We start from the raw sequence: 18,814 nt of genomic DNA, 5'->3' as shown, positions 1-18,814 counted from the left end.
TCCCACCCCCCCAACCACAACAAGGACTGAACACCCCTGATGTTCATCTTCCACTTCGGGACCCTTCAACCCCATGGAATGAATGTGGACTTCACCAGTTTCCTCCTTTCCCACCCCCCCCGTCCCAGCTTTACCCCAGTTCCAACCTTCCAGCTCAGCACCATCCTCATGACCTGTCCCACCTGTCAATCTTCTTTCCCTCCTGTCTGACTTTTCACCTTCACCCCCACTTCCATCCACCTATTGTACTCTTGGCTACCTTCTCCCTAGACTCACCTCCCTCCCATTTATCTCTCCACCCCGGAGGCTTCCAGCCTCATTCCTGATGAAGGGCTTTTGCCCGAAATGTTGATTTTCCTGCTCCTTGGTTTCTGCCTAACCTGCTGTGCTTTTCCAGCACCACTCTAATCTTGACTGCATTTAGACATGGACTGATTCAGTATCTGAGGAGTTGCAAGTGGTGCTAAATATTGTGCAATTATTGGTGATCATCCCTACTTCTGACTTTGTGATAGAGGGAAGGTCATTGATAAAAAAAGGTGAAGATGGTTGTGTCCAGGGCACTGCCCACTGGAAAATAGGTGCTCTTTTCCTCCACATTATCCCTATATCCCTTGATATCTTTAAAGTATAAATCTATTCATTTTTCCATTGAACATACTCAATGACTGAGCCTTCACAATCCTTTGAGGTACAGACTTCCAAAGATTTGTCAGCTTCCAAGTGAAGAAATTCCTCCTCATTTTGATCATAACTGGCCTACTTTTCGTGAGACTATGTCTCCAGTTTCTAATCTAACACCCCCCAAACCTGGGGAAATATCCCTCATGCCTCTATCATCTCAAATGCTTTGAGAAGAGCACTGAGTTATCACAACGGAAATGGTCCTTTGAAAATGCTGGGGATGAGGAAGGAATTATGTGTTTGACAGTGGCATTATGTTGGAGGTGACAGAAATAGTGGAGGACAGTCCTTTGAATATGGAAGCTCATGGGGTGAAAATAAGGAAAACCTGAAGAGATGAAATGGGTTGTACACACTTGAGAGCCCTGTCAACCACAATCAGGTGGTTGAAGTCCTCAGTTTAGGAAAAAAAAATTGTAAGTGCCATTGTAGAAGGGATCATCATCAGAAAAGATGAAGCAGAGATTGACAACCTGGGAGAAAAGAACTGACTCAAAGGAAGCAGGATATGTGGAAGAATAGTTTGAGGAACCTGTGGGAGTACAGTGTTTGGAATGAGTATCACTAGATAATTCATTTATAGAAATGAAGAAGAAGTTGAGGAATGAAAAGGAAGTATGGGCCATGCAAAAGTGAGAAAAGGAAATTGGAAGTATAAGTGATTGATTAATTTTTTCCATTTTTGGACAAGAACATGAAGCAGCACAACTACAGTTATTAATGTACTGGAAAAAGAATTGTGGAAGGAGGGTTGGAAAAAGGAATCATAGAAACCCTACAGTACAGAAAGAGGCAATTCGGCCCATTAAGGCTGCATTGACCCTCCAAAGAGCATCCTACCAAGACCCACCTCATCCCATAACTCTGCACGGAGTTTTTAGACATGTCTAATACACCTAAACTGCATATCCCAGGACACTGCAGGGTTTTACTTTTAAGAGTAGCCAATCCACCTAACCCGCAAATCTTTTGACGGTGGGAGGCAACCCACACAGACACTGATTGAATATGCAAACTCAACACAGCCAGTCACCTAAGACTGGAATTGAAGCTGGGTCTCTCGCGCTGTGAGGCAGCAGTGCTAACCACTGTCCCACCATATTACCCTGTTCCACATAGTCCAAAGAAATGAAATGCTTAATTAGAATCCTATAAAGGTTTAATTTGGAGAATCTATTTCAGGTTTAAAACATTCAATAAGCCACCTTCCAAATGGGACTAGATTAATTTGAGATACCTGGTCAGCATGGACAAGTTGGACCACATATGACTCTAATCACAGAGGCTGATTAATTTGTTCAATGTGCACCTGACCTCCTTGCAAGATGTCCCAAAATCCAACCCAAATAACTCCAGCAGCTTTAGACATTTTCGTACCAAGTCTATAACAAAAATTATTTAAACTGACCTAGAAGAAATCTGCAGGTTCCAATTGACCATCAGGTGGCACCATTACAGCATATTCAACTTTCCATCATTTCCTTTTCACATTTCTCTACTTAACATTGTCTTGCTATGCTCTACACAAATGATTTATTCTTCATTGTCAGGATCATTAGATCTGTAGTAGAATGGAGGACTGATTATTTTTGAATAATCAATCTTAATAAAGCAATTTAATATCTAATTCATTTCGTATAGCACTCCTATTTCATTAGATTATATGTCAGTTGGTTCAATAGATATTTCGGTGAAGATAAATGCAGCAGTAGTAAACAAACTTCTCGCTTGAAACCCATGTCAAAGCATAATGGTACTGGATATTAAATGCTGTGGAATACCAGCATGTGGAAATGTGTTCACCATTGCCCACAAATATGTTCTGATCACGGGCTACATGGATGATCCATAGATAGTTTCAACATATTTTCCAAGGGAAAGGGATTAAAACCGTTGAGCGAACATCTACTTTTTTGGTATTCCTATTTACAGGTGTTGTCCTTTACTTAAAAAGAATATCAGGCATTTGAGGGAAATAGATATTTGGGACATCGGAGAGTTGAGGGCATGAAGAATTTTTGACTCTTGGAGCAGATCAGCCATGACCTTATTGAATGGTGGGATAAGCTTGAAGGGCTGAATGGCCTACTGCTTTATGTTCTTACGGAATATATAGGAATGCAATATTGACGTTAAAATCAGATTAACTATTACCTAATTGAATGGCAGAGCAGGATTGGAGGGCGGAATAGTCTATTTGTTCACCTGTTTGATGGTTCTTGTCTTCTTATGTCCTGTGCTGTTAACAATAGCAGGTTTCAGTGTGACTCTTTGGGCTGAGAGGAATGTAGAGGGTGTGACTACAGACTTCAAGTAGAATAGGAGAATAACCTAAATACTTTGTTTGAAAGAAGTTACTGGAGAAGACAAGTAATTAATTTCCCACCCACCATATCTGGACAGATTCTATTTTTGTCGAGATCAGCGAGAAAGAGGATGGGAAATGACGCCCATCTGTGGGAACCCCAAGTTCAGCAAAGCCATTCAAACAGACCTGTTTTTCATTAGTGTAGAGTCCTTATCCTGTGGTATGGGATTTAATAATCCTTAGAGAAGTTTTAAATGTTCTCGAGGAAGGATAAATTCTGTAGAACAATCCAGTTGCTGAATCAATTCAATAATAATGTAAAAATGATTTTAAAATATCTTTCTTTATGAGGGTTCAAATAAAAAGTTGTTTAAATGACCAGCTCTTTCAAAATTGAAAATAAAACTGCCTGCTTATCTCTGTGAGTTTGAAAAATTAAAGTACTACTATTGTTGTATTACTAATGCTTGGTTGTTTTCCGCAAACTATCCTTATCATAGTGGGGAGTTATAAGTTCTCTAAGAGTTACAACTCAGACCATCCCTTTTTACCTCTTAGAAACTTTATGCTGAGATTACTTATTTTTCTGATTTTGCTTTACTGTGCATTTTGCATCAGTATTTACTGTGGAAAAGGACATGAAAGATATAGAATGTAGGGAAATAGATGGTGACTTCTTGAAAAATGTCCATATTACAGAAGAGAAAGTGCTGGATGTCTTGAAATGCATAAAAGTGGATAAATCCCCAAGACCTGATCAGGCATACATTAGAACTTGTGGGAAGCTAGAGAAGTGATTGCTGGGCCTCTTACTGAGATATTTGTTTCATCAATAGTCACAGGTGAGGTGCCGGAAGACTGGAGGTTGGCAAACGTGGTGCCACTGTTAAGAAAGGTGGTGCCGGAAGACTGGAGGTTGGCAAACGTGGTGCCACTGTTTAAGAAAGGTGGTAAGGACAAGCCAGGGAACTGTAGACCAGTGAGCCTGACGTCGGTAGTGGGCAAGTTGTTGGAGGGAATCCTGAGGGACAAGATGTACATGTATTTGGAAAGGCAAGGACTGACTAGCGATAGTCAACATGGCTTTGTGCATGGGAAATCATGTCTCACAAACTTGATTGAGTTTTTTGAAGAAGTGACAAAGCGGATTTATAAGGGCAGAGCTTGGACTTCAGTAAGGCATTTGACGAGGTTCTCCATGGGACACTAGTTAGCAAGGTTAGGTCTCATGGAATGCAGGGAGAACTAGCCATTTGGATGCAGAACTGGCTCAAAGTTGGAAGACAGAGGGTGGTGGTAGAGGGTTGTTTTTCAGACTGGAGGCCTGGATTGCCACAAGGATCGGTGCTGGGTGCACTACTTTTCATCATTTATATAAATTATTTGGATTTGAGCATAAGAGGTATAGTTAGTAAATTTGCAGATGGAGGTGTAGTGGACAGCGAAGAAGGTTACCTCAGATTACAACGGGATCTTGATCAGATGGGCCAATGGACTGAGAAGTGGCAGTTAGAGTTTAATTTAGATAAATGTGAGGTGCTGTGTTTTGAGAAAGCAAATCTTAGCAGGACTTATACACTTAATGGTAAGGTGCTAGGGAGTGTTGCTGAACAAAGAGACCTTGGAGTGCAGGTTCATAGCTTCTTGAAAGTGGAGTCACAGGTAGATATGATAGTGAAGAAGGCATTTGAAATGCTTTCCTTTATTGGTCAGAGTATTGAGTACAGGAGTTGGGAGGTCATGTTGCAGCTGTTCAGGACATTGATTAGACCACTGTTGGAATATTGTGTACATTTCTGGTCTTCTTCCTATCGGAAAGATGTTGTGAAATTTGAAAGGGTTCAGAAAAAATTTACAAGCATGTTGCCAGGAAGAAGGATTTGAGCTATAGGGTGAGGTTGAATAGGCTCGGGCTGTTTTCCCTGGAATGTTGGAGGCTGAGGGGTGACCTTATAGAGGTTTATAAAATCATGAGGGGCATGGATAGGATAAATAGGCAAAATTTTTTCCCTGGAGTGGGGGAGTCCAGAACTAGAGGGCATAGGTTTAGGATGAGAGGGGAAAGATATAAAAGGGACCTACTGGGCAACGTTTGCACACAGAGGGTGGTACGTGTATGGAATGAAATGCCAGAGGAAGTGATGGCGGCTAGTAATAAAAGGCATCTGGATGCATATATGAATAGGAAGGGTTTGGAAGGATATGGGCCAGGTGCTGGCAGGTGGGACTAGATTGGGTTGGGATATCTGGTCGGCATGGATGAGTTGGACCGAAGAGTCTGTTTCCGTGCTGTACTTCTCTATGACTATGATTCTATGCCTATTTTTCACTGTTTGCTGAGTCATTGAGCACTTTTATTTCTGTCAGATTCAGTTATGCACAGTAACTGGCGATAAGCTTACAATCTTCATCAGTAACCTTCCCACAGCTTATCCAGGAACACTATAAATGTCCACTTTCGGCACAAATTAATCAAAAATAGTCAGCATGAATTTAATGGAAGCATATGTCTGACCAAGTTCAGGAGACTATGCTGAAACTGCATAAAATGCTATTTCAGCTGCAGTTAGAGTAATGTGAAGAACTTTTGTGACCACATTGCAGGAAGAATCTGGTTGTAATAGAGAAGGTTGAGAAGGTAAGTTGCTAGAACTGGAGATTTTGAGGAATGATGTAAATTTGGATAGAGTACTGTTGTTTTCTTTAGAACATAGAAAGCTTGGAGGAGGTTTAATTGAAGTGTACAAAGTTATGATGAGTAAAGGTAAACTAGACAGGAAGCCACCTATTCCCTTAGCAAAAGATATTAGTAACTGGGGGAATAGATTTAAAGTATTTGGCAGAGGGATTGGAGGGAAGTTGAGTCATTTTTTGCACAGAAAGTCTGGGACCTGAAATTCACTGCATGAAAGGGTGGAAACACAGAAAACCTCAATACGTTTAAAAATTGCTTATATATGCTCTTGAAGGGCCATAATCTACATGGATACAGACCAAGAGTAAGTAAGTAAGATCAGCTTATCTAGTAAAAGCCTTCAGTATGTAAGTAACATTCAACTTTGGCACGGTACACCACTGTCAATATTGAATTCACTGACAATTTTAAAACATATACTCTTTCCGGAAACATGTCAGTAACGATTTAATAGTAGCAGCAATATTGTGTTATTAATGAACTATGCTTAAAGTTACAGCATGGATGTGGGCCATTTGACCAAGCCACTGCATGTTAATGTTTATCTATCCAGTCATAAAGTTACTTTTGACACAAAAGAGGGCATTTTGGCTCATCAAGTCAATAGTTGCTTCCCACATAGCATTTCATTCAGCCCCACTCCTTGCATTTGATCTCTGTAACCCTGTGACTTTACTTCCTTTTCCATTCCACTTCCTTTTAAAGTAATTAATTGTTCCCTCTGTCACAACCGTTATGGATATTGAGTTCTGGGTAATTATCACTGGTTGAGTAAAATGTTCTTCCTTGTGTTCCTTCCCAAAATCTTAAAGCTGTGAATCCAGTTCTTGTACCATAAGCAAAAAGAAGAAAAATCTTTATTTGTCCACCTCATCTAAGCTTATCATAATCTGTACACATTATGATAAGCTTATTAAATTTCTCTCAATCTCCTTGCTCCAAAGAGAACAATCCCAGCCTTTCAAACCTAATCTTGCAACTAAAATTGTGATCCCTAGAATGATTCTGATTCATCTTTTCAGCATCTTCTCAAGGGCTTCACATCTTTTCTGCAGTGCAAACAGTCAAATCATATGTGCATTCTTTTGTCATGTTTAATGCTTCTTTCATGCACCAATGCAGTCAAATCTTGAGAATTGGGCTTAAAGTTATGTTAATTTGACAAAGTGTCAGTTTCATCAAGTTTCACAGAGGGTTTCTGTCTTTGAGGCCTAGTGAGATCCCTTGACGTATCTTCCTAAACTCACCTCATTAACTAACTAACTTGCCCCAAGATGCTCCTCTTGCTTGATTCTACACCTACCACTCACTATACCTCGAGCAGCTTGCCGCTGCTGCGATATCCTGGAATGGATCACCATCTGTGGCAGCAGGACCATCTTTAAATACACTGTTATCCTGGAGTTGGCCCGCACAGTTCATGATATTTGCCCTGAACATAGTGGTGAAAGGAAATTAGCACCTCACATTACTGGCACAGTCTTGGACGGCCTGATGACAGAGTGGCGCAGTAACCCCAGGACTAAAAATGGAGGCCACACATTAAACCATGCCAGCTTGTCCTGAGGTTGTGACCCAGTCAGTGCAGTCTGGGATGTCCAGAAGAATGCACAGTAATGTATGAAGAAGATCAATTACCTTCTACACTCGTAAGTGAACATAAGTGTTACCACCTGCTCGCCGATGCAACACATTCACTTTATCTCTGCTCGTGTACCTGTCTCTCACCAAGACTTATGCTCCACCATTCTCACTCTTGACTGTACTTCCCTCACTCACAGGCATTCATCACAATTCGTTGATAGCATTAACTTTGCATGCCTTCTGCCTTGCCTTCTCTCTAAGTTGAGTTACCTCCCCACCTACTCCAAAATTAACAGTTGTGCTAGCCATTTTCATCTCCTTTACTACCTGCCTCTCTATGATTCCAGGGGGATAACAACCCACAATAAGATGGAAAGAGTAGAGACGGATGGTATGCTGTCTGATATTCAGGTCCTCACCCCTTATGGGGAGGGCACTCTCACTCTGAGTGCCCGAGCAGCTGACTGACTTTGTAAAAACCCCTGCACTTGCAGGCTGCCCTTAACATACTGTGCTGAAACCCCCTGCCTAAAGGCTATTTCCCTTCATTCGACTGAGGCCGACTGGCAACTTTGTCGAGCTCCTGGCTTTGAGTCTGTGCTAAATGTCACAGCAATATAGCAATCCTGTGATCCTTGTGAGCTTCAAAACCCTTAGAATTTCTTGAGGAAGCAGAGCACGAGAAAAGCAATACACCATATGGATGCTATTCACGTCCAGGTAGGCGCAAAATCAGCGAGCACTAAGAGCGCAAATGAATAGCTTGGAATCATAGAATCTCTACAGTCTGGAAATAAGCCATTCAGCCCAGCAGGTCCACACCAGTTCTTTGAAAAGCAACCCAACCAGACTCACCCCCCTCCCCTCTTCCCAGCCCCATTCACATAACCTTCCATTTCTCTTGACTAATCCACTTAACCTACACACCCCTGGATACTGTGGGAAATTTAGCATAGCCAATCCACCTAACCTGCACATCTTTGGACTGTGGGAGGAAACTGGAGCACCCTGAGGAAACCCACATAGAAATGGGGTGAATGGTCAAACGCCACACCTGAGGCTGGAATTGAACCTAGATCCTGGTGCTGTGAGGCAGCAGTGCTAACCATTAAGTCATTGTGCTATTCCTAATTGCAGCCTGAGTGCAAGACCCTCAATGCAAAATGTCTTGCTGCAGTATTACAATAATATTTGCTCTGACGACTCAAGGTGAAGCATTGAAGTGCAGAAGCCATTAAGGTTCTTAGAAGCTGGCATGTATTGATGCTGATGCCAGTGGCTGCGGGGTTCATGTGGCCAGTGCCCATACTGTGAAATGCTGGTTCCCGGCGTGCAACATGCAGGTCTCTTGGAACAAGCAGCAAGTTGCCAGGCACCCATTCTGCCTTCCATGTCAAGAATTCTCATCTAGTTTGCTAACAATGTTAATATTGTAGGTAGGAGCACTTATTAATAAGGTGAGATGTGCAATTAATAAAGTTGTTGAAAAATAATGATTCCATTTCATAGGCAATTCAATGCCATCTAGCGAAAGTCTCTCCTTGATGCCCAGAGCACAGTGAAAAGATGCAGTGAGTTGTTCCCAACATCGAGATAGGTCTCACTGAACATCTTGTGCACTTCTGCCGCATTTCTCACCATAACCCATATTGTTCAGACCCCCATAAGGTTCTGACAATTGAAATAATTTATCCCTCAGTCACGAACCCTGGAAGTAAATCACAAATAATACTTTACCTAAATTTGATTTAAGTAAAAGCACATGGAATCACACAGAACAGAAGAAGCCATTTGGCTCATTGAGTCTGTACTGACTAAAAATGACATTCTTTCCAGCAAATGGGCCATAGTCTTGAATGTTATGACAGTTCTTTTTCCAACACTTCTCCCCCAAATTTTAAATATTTATTTCTTGCCATTTCTCTATCCCAGTGAATTCATGGGAAAGTCGTAGAACCGTAGAAATGTTATGACATGGAAAGAGACTATTCAGTCCAATTTATCTGTGCAAGCAGTGAAAGAAAACAGTTTATAGTAAATAACAACCAGCTATGCATTCCACTGCCATCTTCTAACACTTCGTCCATGCCCTTACAGATTAGAACAATTCAGGTAGAGATCCAGGTACCTATTTAGAATTGAGGGTATCTCCTCCACCGTTAAACCAGTCAGTGAATTGCAGAAACCCACTGCAATCTGGATGAAAATGCATTTCCTCATGTCTGTTCTAAATCTAAGTCATCTTAAATCTGTATCCTCTGGTAACTGAAAGAAAGACATCTTTTTTATCCATTCTATCTAGGCCTGTCATAATTTTGTGCACCTCAATTAGGTCACCCCTCAACTTTGTTTGAATGAAAATATCCCTAACTTATTCAATCTATGCTCATTGCTGTAATTTTCGATCTCTGACAACATTCCTGTGAATTTCTTCTGTACCCTTAGCTTCCTTCTTGTAATGCAGTGTGCCAAAGCTGTTTATAAATTTCACCTGTCACCTAATTAGCATTTTATACAGTTCCAGCTTTGCATCACAGTTATTGTGTTTAATGCTTCACTCAATGAAGTGTTCAATGTGCTATTTTTAAACACTTTATCTACCTGATTTGTCACATGCAAAAAAACTTGTAGATATGCCCAGAGATCTCTATCCCTCTGAAGATCCTTCTGTTTATTGTATATTCCCAACCTTGGTTTGTCCTGATGAGCATTATCTCTCAGCTGTTCTGGATTTTTTCCATTTGCCACATTTCCACCTACTTAACCAAATATATCAGACAATTGCTCACTCAGACGTTTTCAATAGATGAAAGCTGTTCAGTCTGTCCTTCTTACTACACTGTCCCGTTAAATAATAGTTGTACTGTGCTGCAGTCTCATTTACGAGAATGTGAGGACTGTAGATGCTGGAGATCAGAGTTGAGAGTGTGATGCAGAAAAAACACAGCAGGCAACATCCAAGGAGCAGGAGAACCGAGGTTTTGGGCATAAGCCCTTGGACAGGAATGAAGCTCATTCCCGATTAAGGGCTTATGCCCGAAACATCAATTCTCCTGCTCCTCAGACGCTGTCTGACCTGCTGTGCTTTTCCCACACCACACTCTTGACTGCAGTCTTGTTTGAAAGGAAAACATAACGTGATATGAGTTGCTGTGTGCTTGTATCATAACAAAATTATTGTTGGTAGGTTCTTGTATGATAGAAACAATAGTCTTGTATTGTTGAGGTATTAGAAAAAGTATTGCCCACTTCATTCCTTTCTTACAGAGACTATTTTGCAGCTAATTGATAGTGGTTTTCCATGTATTTGCTACCCTTGTCCTTCCAGATGGTAAAGAAGATTTTGCAGGGCTGAAGGGGCTGAGTTTGCCATTATCGTTTCCAATACCTAAATAAACCAAAATTAATTTTGTCAGAAGCCTCCTTCAAATAATTTGGATACCATACCTTTTGTATATATGCTTAGAAACCTAGCAGTGAAACATATAAAATCATTAACAATGTGAATAACTGAAGAATATGAGTACTTCAGACGGATGTGTTTGCAATTATTACATTTGACTCTTTCAGCCTCCTATTTTGCAACTAGGTTGTTTTAGCTATGATGTAGTTTCATTCACGCCTAAGGAGTATGGCCAGCATTTTAGTCTTAATTATTTATTTTCCTCCAAAATCCTACTTTCCCCTGCCTCTTCTTTTCCCATTCTGCTCCTTATTAAAGGAAAATTATACTGGTACCAAGTCCATTATGATATGCACATTCGGACGCACACCCGGGAGCACCTGTATTACTGCTCTCAATGCAGCTACTCCTCCATCACCAAGAACTGTCTCAAACGTCATGTCGTGCAGAAACACAGCAACATTCAGCTGAGGTGCTCATCTGAGGGATGCGGTTACACCACTGCGGACAAGTACAAGCTGCAGGCACACCAGAAAAACCATGGTGAACTGGTAAGTTCTTACGCCCAACACTCTCTACCACTAAGTGTTGCTATGCTGGGTTGGGAAATATTACTGAAAGGAATTACATTGAATGTTTGCCACTCCATATCCAAAGAGTGAACTACAAAATTATCTATTCCTGTTTGGTGCAAAGAGAATTGTGACCAAACAATGGCTTATGAGGGAAGTTATAGATCATACTAACTGCAAAGCAGAGGCATACAAAGTGGCAAAAGAACAATAGACCTAAAGATTGGGAATAGTTTGGAAGTTAGCAAAGGAGGACCAGGTATTGATTAAGAAGTGGAAAATAGAGTATAACTTGCAGGGAACATAAGAACTGACTGTAAAAGTTTATTTTGGTAGGTAAAGAGAAGAGCGTTGGTGAAAACTAATGTAGGTCTTTTACAGTCAGAAACAGGGGAATTTATAATAGAGAGCAAAGAAATGCCTGACAAAACTAAATTCTTACTTTGCTTCTGTCTTCACAAACAAAGAATAAATAGCATAGCGGATATGATAGGCAACACAGGGTTTAGTGAGGGGGAGAAACTGAAACAATTCTGTATTAATAGAGAAATCATGTTGGAGAAATTGATGTGATAGTAGTTACCTTGATGGTTATTTTTCAAGGAGAAAGTGAGGTCTGCAGATGCTGGAGATCAGAGCTGAAAATGTGTTGCTGGAAAAGCGCAGCAGGTCAGGAAGCATCCAGGGAACAGGAGAATCGACGTTTTGGGCATAAGCCCTTAGACTCCAGAACAGTTCCTGTAGATTTGAAGTTAGCTAATGGAGCCACGCTATTCAAAAAAGGAAGTAAAAAGAAAGCAGGGAATTATAGTTCACTGGCTCTGATGTCAGTAGTGGGAAAAATGCTAGAGTCCGTTATCAAACATTTTATAGCAGAACACTTAGAAAACTGTGGAAAGCAGGAGAGTCAGATTAACTACGTTAGCTAACCTCCAATCTCCAATTAAGAGATTCAGACACAGTCAGCATAGATTTACAAAAGGGAAATCATGTTGACAAATCTACTGGAATTATTTGAGAATGTAACTTGTAAAATTGATCAGGAGGAGCCAGTGGATGTGGTTTATTTGGACTTTCAGAAGGCTTTTGACAAAGTCCCACATAAGAGATTAATGTGTAATATGGGGGATCTTGGACAGTGTATGACATGATTAGAAAATTAGTAAGCATTAAGGAAACCAAGAGTAGAAATAGGTCTTTTTCTGAATGGCAGGTAGTGACTAATGGGGTGCCATAGAGATTAGCACTAGAAACCCAGCTATTCCATATATATTAATTATTTAGAAGATAAAACTAAATGTAATATCTTAAATTTTGCAGATGGCACAAAGCTCGGTGAAAGGGTGAGCTGTTAGGAAGATGCAGAGATATTGTGAGATTTCAGCAGGTTGAGGAAGTGAGCAAATGCATGACAGGTGCAATATAATTTGGACAAATGTGATATTGTCTACTTTGCTCGCAAAAATTGAAAGGCAGATTGTTATTTGGCTATAAATTGAGAGGGGGGAATGTTTGACAGCACTTGGATCGCTGAAAGTAAGCAGCTGTAGCAAATAGTAAAGAAGACAAATGTACGTCAGTCTTCATAGTGAGAGGATTGAGTACAGAAACAAGGATGTATTGCTGTAATTATACCGGGCATTGCTGAGGCTATTGGAGTATTGTGTGCAGTTTTGATCTCCTTATCTGAAGAAAGATACTCTTGCTATAGACAGAGTGCAGCAAACGTTTCCCAAATTGATTCCTGGAATAGAATGACTGACATATGAGGAGAGATTGAGTCACTGAGGATTGTACTCACTGCAATGTAGAAGAATGAGGAGGGTTCTTATAGAAACTTACAACATTTTAACAGGACTGTACAGGTTAAATGCAGTAAGGATGTTCTTGATGGTGAGACACTTCAGGATTGGGGATTATAGTTTAAGGATAAGGGGTACACCTTTTATGACTGAGGTGAGACAATATTTCTTCACCCAGAGAATGGTGATTAGATTACTTACAGTGTGGAAACAGGCCCTTCGGCCCATAAAGTCCATACCAACCCTCTGAAGAGTAACCCACCCAGACCCATTCCCCTACATTTACCCCTTCACCTAACACTACGGGCAATTTAGCATGGCCAATTCACCTAACCTGCACATTTTTGGACTATGGGAGGAAACCGGAGCACCCGGAGGAAACCCATGCAGACACTGGGAGAATGTGCAAACTCCACACAGACAGTTGCCTGAGGCGGGAATGGAACATGGGTCTCTGGCGCTGTGAGGCAGCAGTGCTAACTACTGTGCCGCCCATGGTGAGTTTGTGGAAAGTGGTTGAGGCCAAAACATGTACTTTCTAGAAGGAGCTAAATATAACTCTTGTGGCTAAGGATAAAGGGCTATGGAGGAGGGTGTGATTAAGGCATTGAGCTTGATGATCACCCATGGTCATATTGAATGGCAGAGCAGGCTTTATGGGTTGAATGGACTACACTTCCTCCTATCTTCTATGAGTCTTTATAACCAATGAATGCTGATCCCAAGGTAATATTGGTTCCAGTGTTTAGCATCAGGCAACCAGACTTTTTCAACTTTTGAATGGACTATCTATAAATCTTGAATTCAAACCAGCTATTAAGTAAAACTGTTTTTCTCAACCTCACTTAAATATATGCATCATTATGTGATGATATTAAACTTTAGAAAAGTGTCACCAATAGTATTGTATTCCATTTGAAAATCTTGAGTTCAAGACCCATTCCAAGACTTGAACACGTAGGTTAGGCTAACAAGTCTGTACAATAATGAGTGAATGTTGATTTATCAGTAGTGTAAGGGAGAAGTTAAGGAGGGATTTTCATTGTAACCTAAGCTGTTGTGGGAAATGTACCTTTGCTATTGGCATCACTCTGCATCACAAACCAGCCCAACTGAGCTAATCGCAATGAGGGAATCCTTAAATTAAACCACCAACAGTTAATCTCTCTCTCTAACGAGAGAACAGCTGTATGTTTCAATAGGGCTATAGCAACTTCTACCTTTAATAATTTGGATGTGAAAGAATAGTGATTTGTCCAATTGTCGAGGTGGATATAAAAGTGCTATTCCAAGAAAAGTCCTTCCAGGTGTTCCCAACAAACAAAGCTAAATACAGATTCATTTGCTACATCTTATTGCTGTTGGTAGGTTTGGTTGTTTCTTAAATGAATATAATAATGGGGCTCTGCTTTAAAAATAACTTATTAATTGTGTATCATTTTAGAATGCCTTGAGGAGGTAAAGACAAGCAAAAAAAAAGCTTTATTTTTCTTCCCTGATTTGTTTTCATCACCAGCCACAGTAACAATTAAAATTCACTCTTTCCATCATCATTCCACATTTCTATCTGTCTAGGTTGGACTTGGAAACTGGGGAAAGTGAACAGATAGCTCATCAGAAATGCTATCCTTGTTCTTAATATCATGAATTAGCTTCCTTGACGTCTATATTGGCCAGTTTTATTCTTTTAATCACTGAATTATTAAAATTATGCACTATATTCTGAAAGAATAAAAATACACCGATAGCTAATCTGTATGCCACACTGCCTGAATGTATTATTTCCATTTCACCTCAAAGCATGCCTGACTAAGTAACTTATCTTTAATCTGTCCAAATTTTTGTCACACACAACTGCTGGAGCTGGAACATTCAGCAACTGATTTGGAGAACTGAGGCAATTATTTTTGACCCCCAACCTAACTTCTAATCCCTAGCTACAGACCCCATCTTTCTTCCTGGAAACTGTCTGAGGTGAATTCTGACCATTTGAACTTTAGTCAGTATTTGACTCTGAGATGAACTTCTGATCACTGATTTCTGCATCAACAAAGCTGCCGACATCCATAATTAATTTGATTTGATTTTGCCTCATCTCCTCTCAACTGCTGATGAAAGCCTCATCCTTTGTTAGTTACCTTAAGACTTGACTCTTGGCTGGTCTTATTTTGTCCACACTTCAAAATATTAAATTCATCCAAAACTGTGCTTCCCATAGTCCACCTCGCATTAAGTTATGTTTACCTCATCACTCGTGGTGATTGACCTACTTGTGTGCAGATTAACCTGTCTGGCAACACCAAAAAAATGTCATTGTTTTCAAATCCATCCACGGGCTCGCCATTCTCTAGATCTGTATGCTACTCCATCCCAATGTTCCAAAATGTCTGTCCTGTTCCAATTCTAGTCTATTTGCATTCATTTTAATTACCATATTATTGGTGGCTGTGCTTCAGGCTGCCAAAGTACTAAGCTGCAGAATATTCACCCCTCCTCTCACCACTTCTTCTCTGTTTTTTTTTCTTTTAAGATAGACTTTAAAACCTACCTCTTTGACCAAGCTTTTGTCTGTCCTAATATTCCTTTTTTTTGGTTCGGTGTCAGATTTTATTTGTAGACACTCAGTCATAGAGATGTATAGCACGAAAATAGACCCTTCAGTCCAACTCATCCATGCTGACCAGATATACTAAATTAACCTAATCCCATTTGCCAGCACTTAGCCCATATCCCTCTAAACCCTTCCTATTCATATACTCATCCAGGTACCTTTTAAATTGTACCAGTCTGCACCACTTCCTCTGGCAGCTCATTTCAAATACACAGTACCTTTTGCATGAGAACGTTGCCCCCTTAGATCCATTTTAAATCCTTCCCCTCTCACCCTAAACCAATGCCCTCTAATTCTGGACTCCCTCATATCCATGTCCCTTATGATTTTATGAGCCTCTATATGGTCACCCCTCAGCCTCAGATGCTCTAGGTAAAACAGCTGCAGCTTATTCAGTCTCTCCCGATAACACAAATCCTCCAACCCTTGCAACATCCTTGTAAATCTTTTCTGAACCTTTTCAAGTTTCACAAAATCCTTCCTATAGGAGGGAGACCAGAACTGCACGTAATATTCCTCCTGTGAATTGCTTTAGGAAATGCTTTACTGTATTTCCCTATAGCCTGGATTCCTTTAGCCCTCAGAACAGTATCAAACTCCTTATTGAAAACATTTAATATTTTGGCCTTAGCCATTATCTGTGGTAGATGATTCTGCAAGCTCAACACTCTCTGGATGAAGAAATTTCTTCTCATCTCTGTCCTAAGTGGCCTACGTCATATCCTTAGACTGTGATTCCTGATTCTGGACTCCTGGTTATTGAGAAGATCCTTTCTGCAAGTATCTTATCTTGTTAGAATTTTATAGTTTTCTATGAGATCTGCTTCTTCTAAAAGCCAATGAATATAGACCTAATTGATCGAGTGTGTTATTTTACGTCAGTCCTGACATCCCAGGAATCAGTCTGGTAACTTTCACTGCACTCCCGCTATCCTTTCTCATTTAAGGAAACCAAAACTGTGCAGAATATTCCAGATGTAGTCTCACCAAGGCCCTGTGCAATTGCAGCAAAGCATCCTTGCTCCTTACTTGAATTCTGCTGCTGTAGCAGCATACATAAGATAGAGTTCTCAGGCCTAAAGGGATCAAGTGACATGGAGAGAATAGGGAGCAGAATATTAATTTGGACAGTTAGCTGTGATTGTGTTAGGTAGCCGAGTAGCTCATGGAACCAAGTGGCCTGCTCCAATACTGTATAGCATTTGCCTTCTTCACTGCCTACTGCACCTGTGTGCTTACTTCAGTAACTGGTGTTTGAGGACATCCAGACCTCATTGCATCTTCCCCCTTTTCCAATCTACCTTCCCGTTCTTGCTATGTCACATTTATTCCCATTATGCTTTATTGGCCATTCATTTGCCCACTTTCTCAATTTGTTCATATCACACAGAAGAATCTTTCCATCCTCCTCTCACCAAGCTTTGTGTTGTTTTCAAATGTGGAGAAATTACCTTTTGTTCCATTATCTAAGTCATTCATGACATTATGGATACCTGGGAGCCAAGCACCAATTCCTATATTACCCCACTACCACCATTCAGTTTATTTCTATTCCTTGTTTCCTGTCTCTCAACCAGTTCTCTATCCATTACAATGCACCATCTCCAATCTGTCACTCATTAGTTTTATATGCTATCACACCTACAGGTCCTTTACTTGGAGTTTTGGACTAAATAAATCACATCAACTCTACTAGGTACATTCTCAAAATATTCCAATAGATTTGTCAAGTATGGTCTCCCTTTTTGTAAATCCCTGCTGACTCTGTTCATTCCTCTCACTGTTTTCCAAATGCTCAGTTATTAAATATTTTAAGTGGACTCCAACATTTCCTCAACTACTAATATCAGGTTAACAGTCTGTAATTCCCTGATATCTCTCTACCATCTGTTTTAAGTAGTGGTGCTACATTAGCTACCCTCCAATCCATAGGAACTGTTCCATAGTCTTGGAATCTTGAAAGATAACTACCAATGCAGCCACTATTTCTATGCTAACTTTCTTAAGCATTCTGGGATGTAGATTGTCAGACCATAGGATTTAATGGCTTTTAATTGCATCAATTTCCCAACAGTATTTCCGTAATAATGCTGATTTCCTTCAGTTCCTCCCTCTCACTTGACCCTGTGTTCTCCAACATTTTTGAGAAGTAGGACACTATTTGTGTCCTTTTTATGAAGACAGAATCAAAATATGTATTTAATTGCTCTGCCATCTCTTTGTTCCCTATTATAACTGACTTGTTTCTGATTAAAGGCACCTGTATTTCTCTTCACTAATACTTTTCTCTTCCTAAACCTGTATGTGCTTTTGCAATCATTTTGTGTATTCCCGACAAGCTTACTTTTGTATTCCGTTTTCCCCTCTCAAATCAATCTCCTTGTCCTCCTTCACCAAAAATCTAAACTGTTCCCAATTAATCCTCAGTTCTTCTATGCTTTTTTATTGAATTTGTATGCCCCTTCTTCAGATTTAATATTATCTCTAATTTCCCTTGTTAGCCATGATTGGACCATCTTTCGCCTTTTTTTGTGTTAGACAGGAATGAACAATTGTTGTTCCTCCATGAATTTTTTAAATCTTTGCCATCGCCAATCTACCGTCATTCCTTTTAAATAATGCTCCCCAATTTATCATAGCCAATTCATGCCTCATACCATCATTGTTTACTTTATTTTTATTGAGGTTCTAGACTCAGAAACAACTACATCATCTCCATCTTGTTGAAGAGTTCCATCGTGTCAGGGTCCCTCTTCTCCAAAGTACTATACACTGTTATATCGCCAATCATTCCTTTCTCATTACATATTAATTATTCTAGTTGGCCTGTTCTCTAGATGGTTCCTCAACATATAACCAGTGTTCGTGACAGATAGATGATTGGTTGATCAGTTTTAAAATGTTATCCCTAAATGGTGGGACTTTTTTAAGCTAATATTGGAGAGGTACAAATACTACATTACATTTATAGCTTAAATAATTGGACTACTTATTAAAACTACAGGTGACAGTTAAGACTTGAAACATAGTTGGTCGAATATAACACAAGAAAGGTAACAGAGTAGGTGATGTGTTACAGTTGTAGCATTGGGATTCTGGTGGACACCAGCATGTTCATTTCAACGAACTTAGGCTGAGTTGGTAATCTGGAACTC

General features: G+C 40.1%; 1 protein-coding gene across 5 annotated transcripts in view; it reads left to right on the top strand.

Moving 5' to 3' along the window:
• The window catches only part of zfat (zinc finger and AT hook domain containing), a 148,624-nt gene that overhangs the window by 64,159 nt on the left and 65,651 nt on the right, over nt 1–18,814 (top strand). For all 5 annotated transcript variants that reach the window (XR_015757035.1, XM_087986618.1, XM_087986619.1 and 2 more), the window contains one exon: nt 10,993–11,225. Coding sequence is in view for 4 of the 5 variants with exons in the window: in XM_087986618.1 (XP_087842744.1) it covers nt 10,993–11,225 (233 nt within the window). In the remaining variant the exon portion in view is untranslated. The remainder of the gene's footprint in view (nt 1–10,992; nt 11,226–18,814) is intronic.

The sequence above is a fragment of the Chiloscyllium plagiosum genome, unplaced genomic scaffold (assembly GCF_037043375.1).
Source record: "Chiloscyllium plagiosum isolate Xiang-an unplaced genomic scaffold, Cpla_swu_hap1 HiC_scaffold_4, whole genome shotgun sequence".
Taxonomy (NCBI): Eukaryota; Metazoa; Chordata; class Chondrichthyes; order Orectolobiformes; family Hemiscylliidae; genus Chiloscyllium; species Chiloscyllium plagiosum.
The sequence above is the reverse complement of the archived record's forward strand: the minus strand, read 5'-3'. Positions and strand labels throughout refer to the sequence as shown.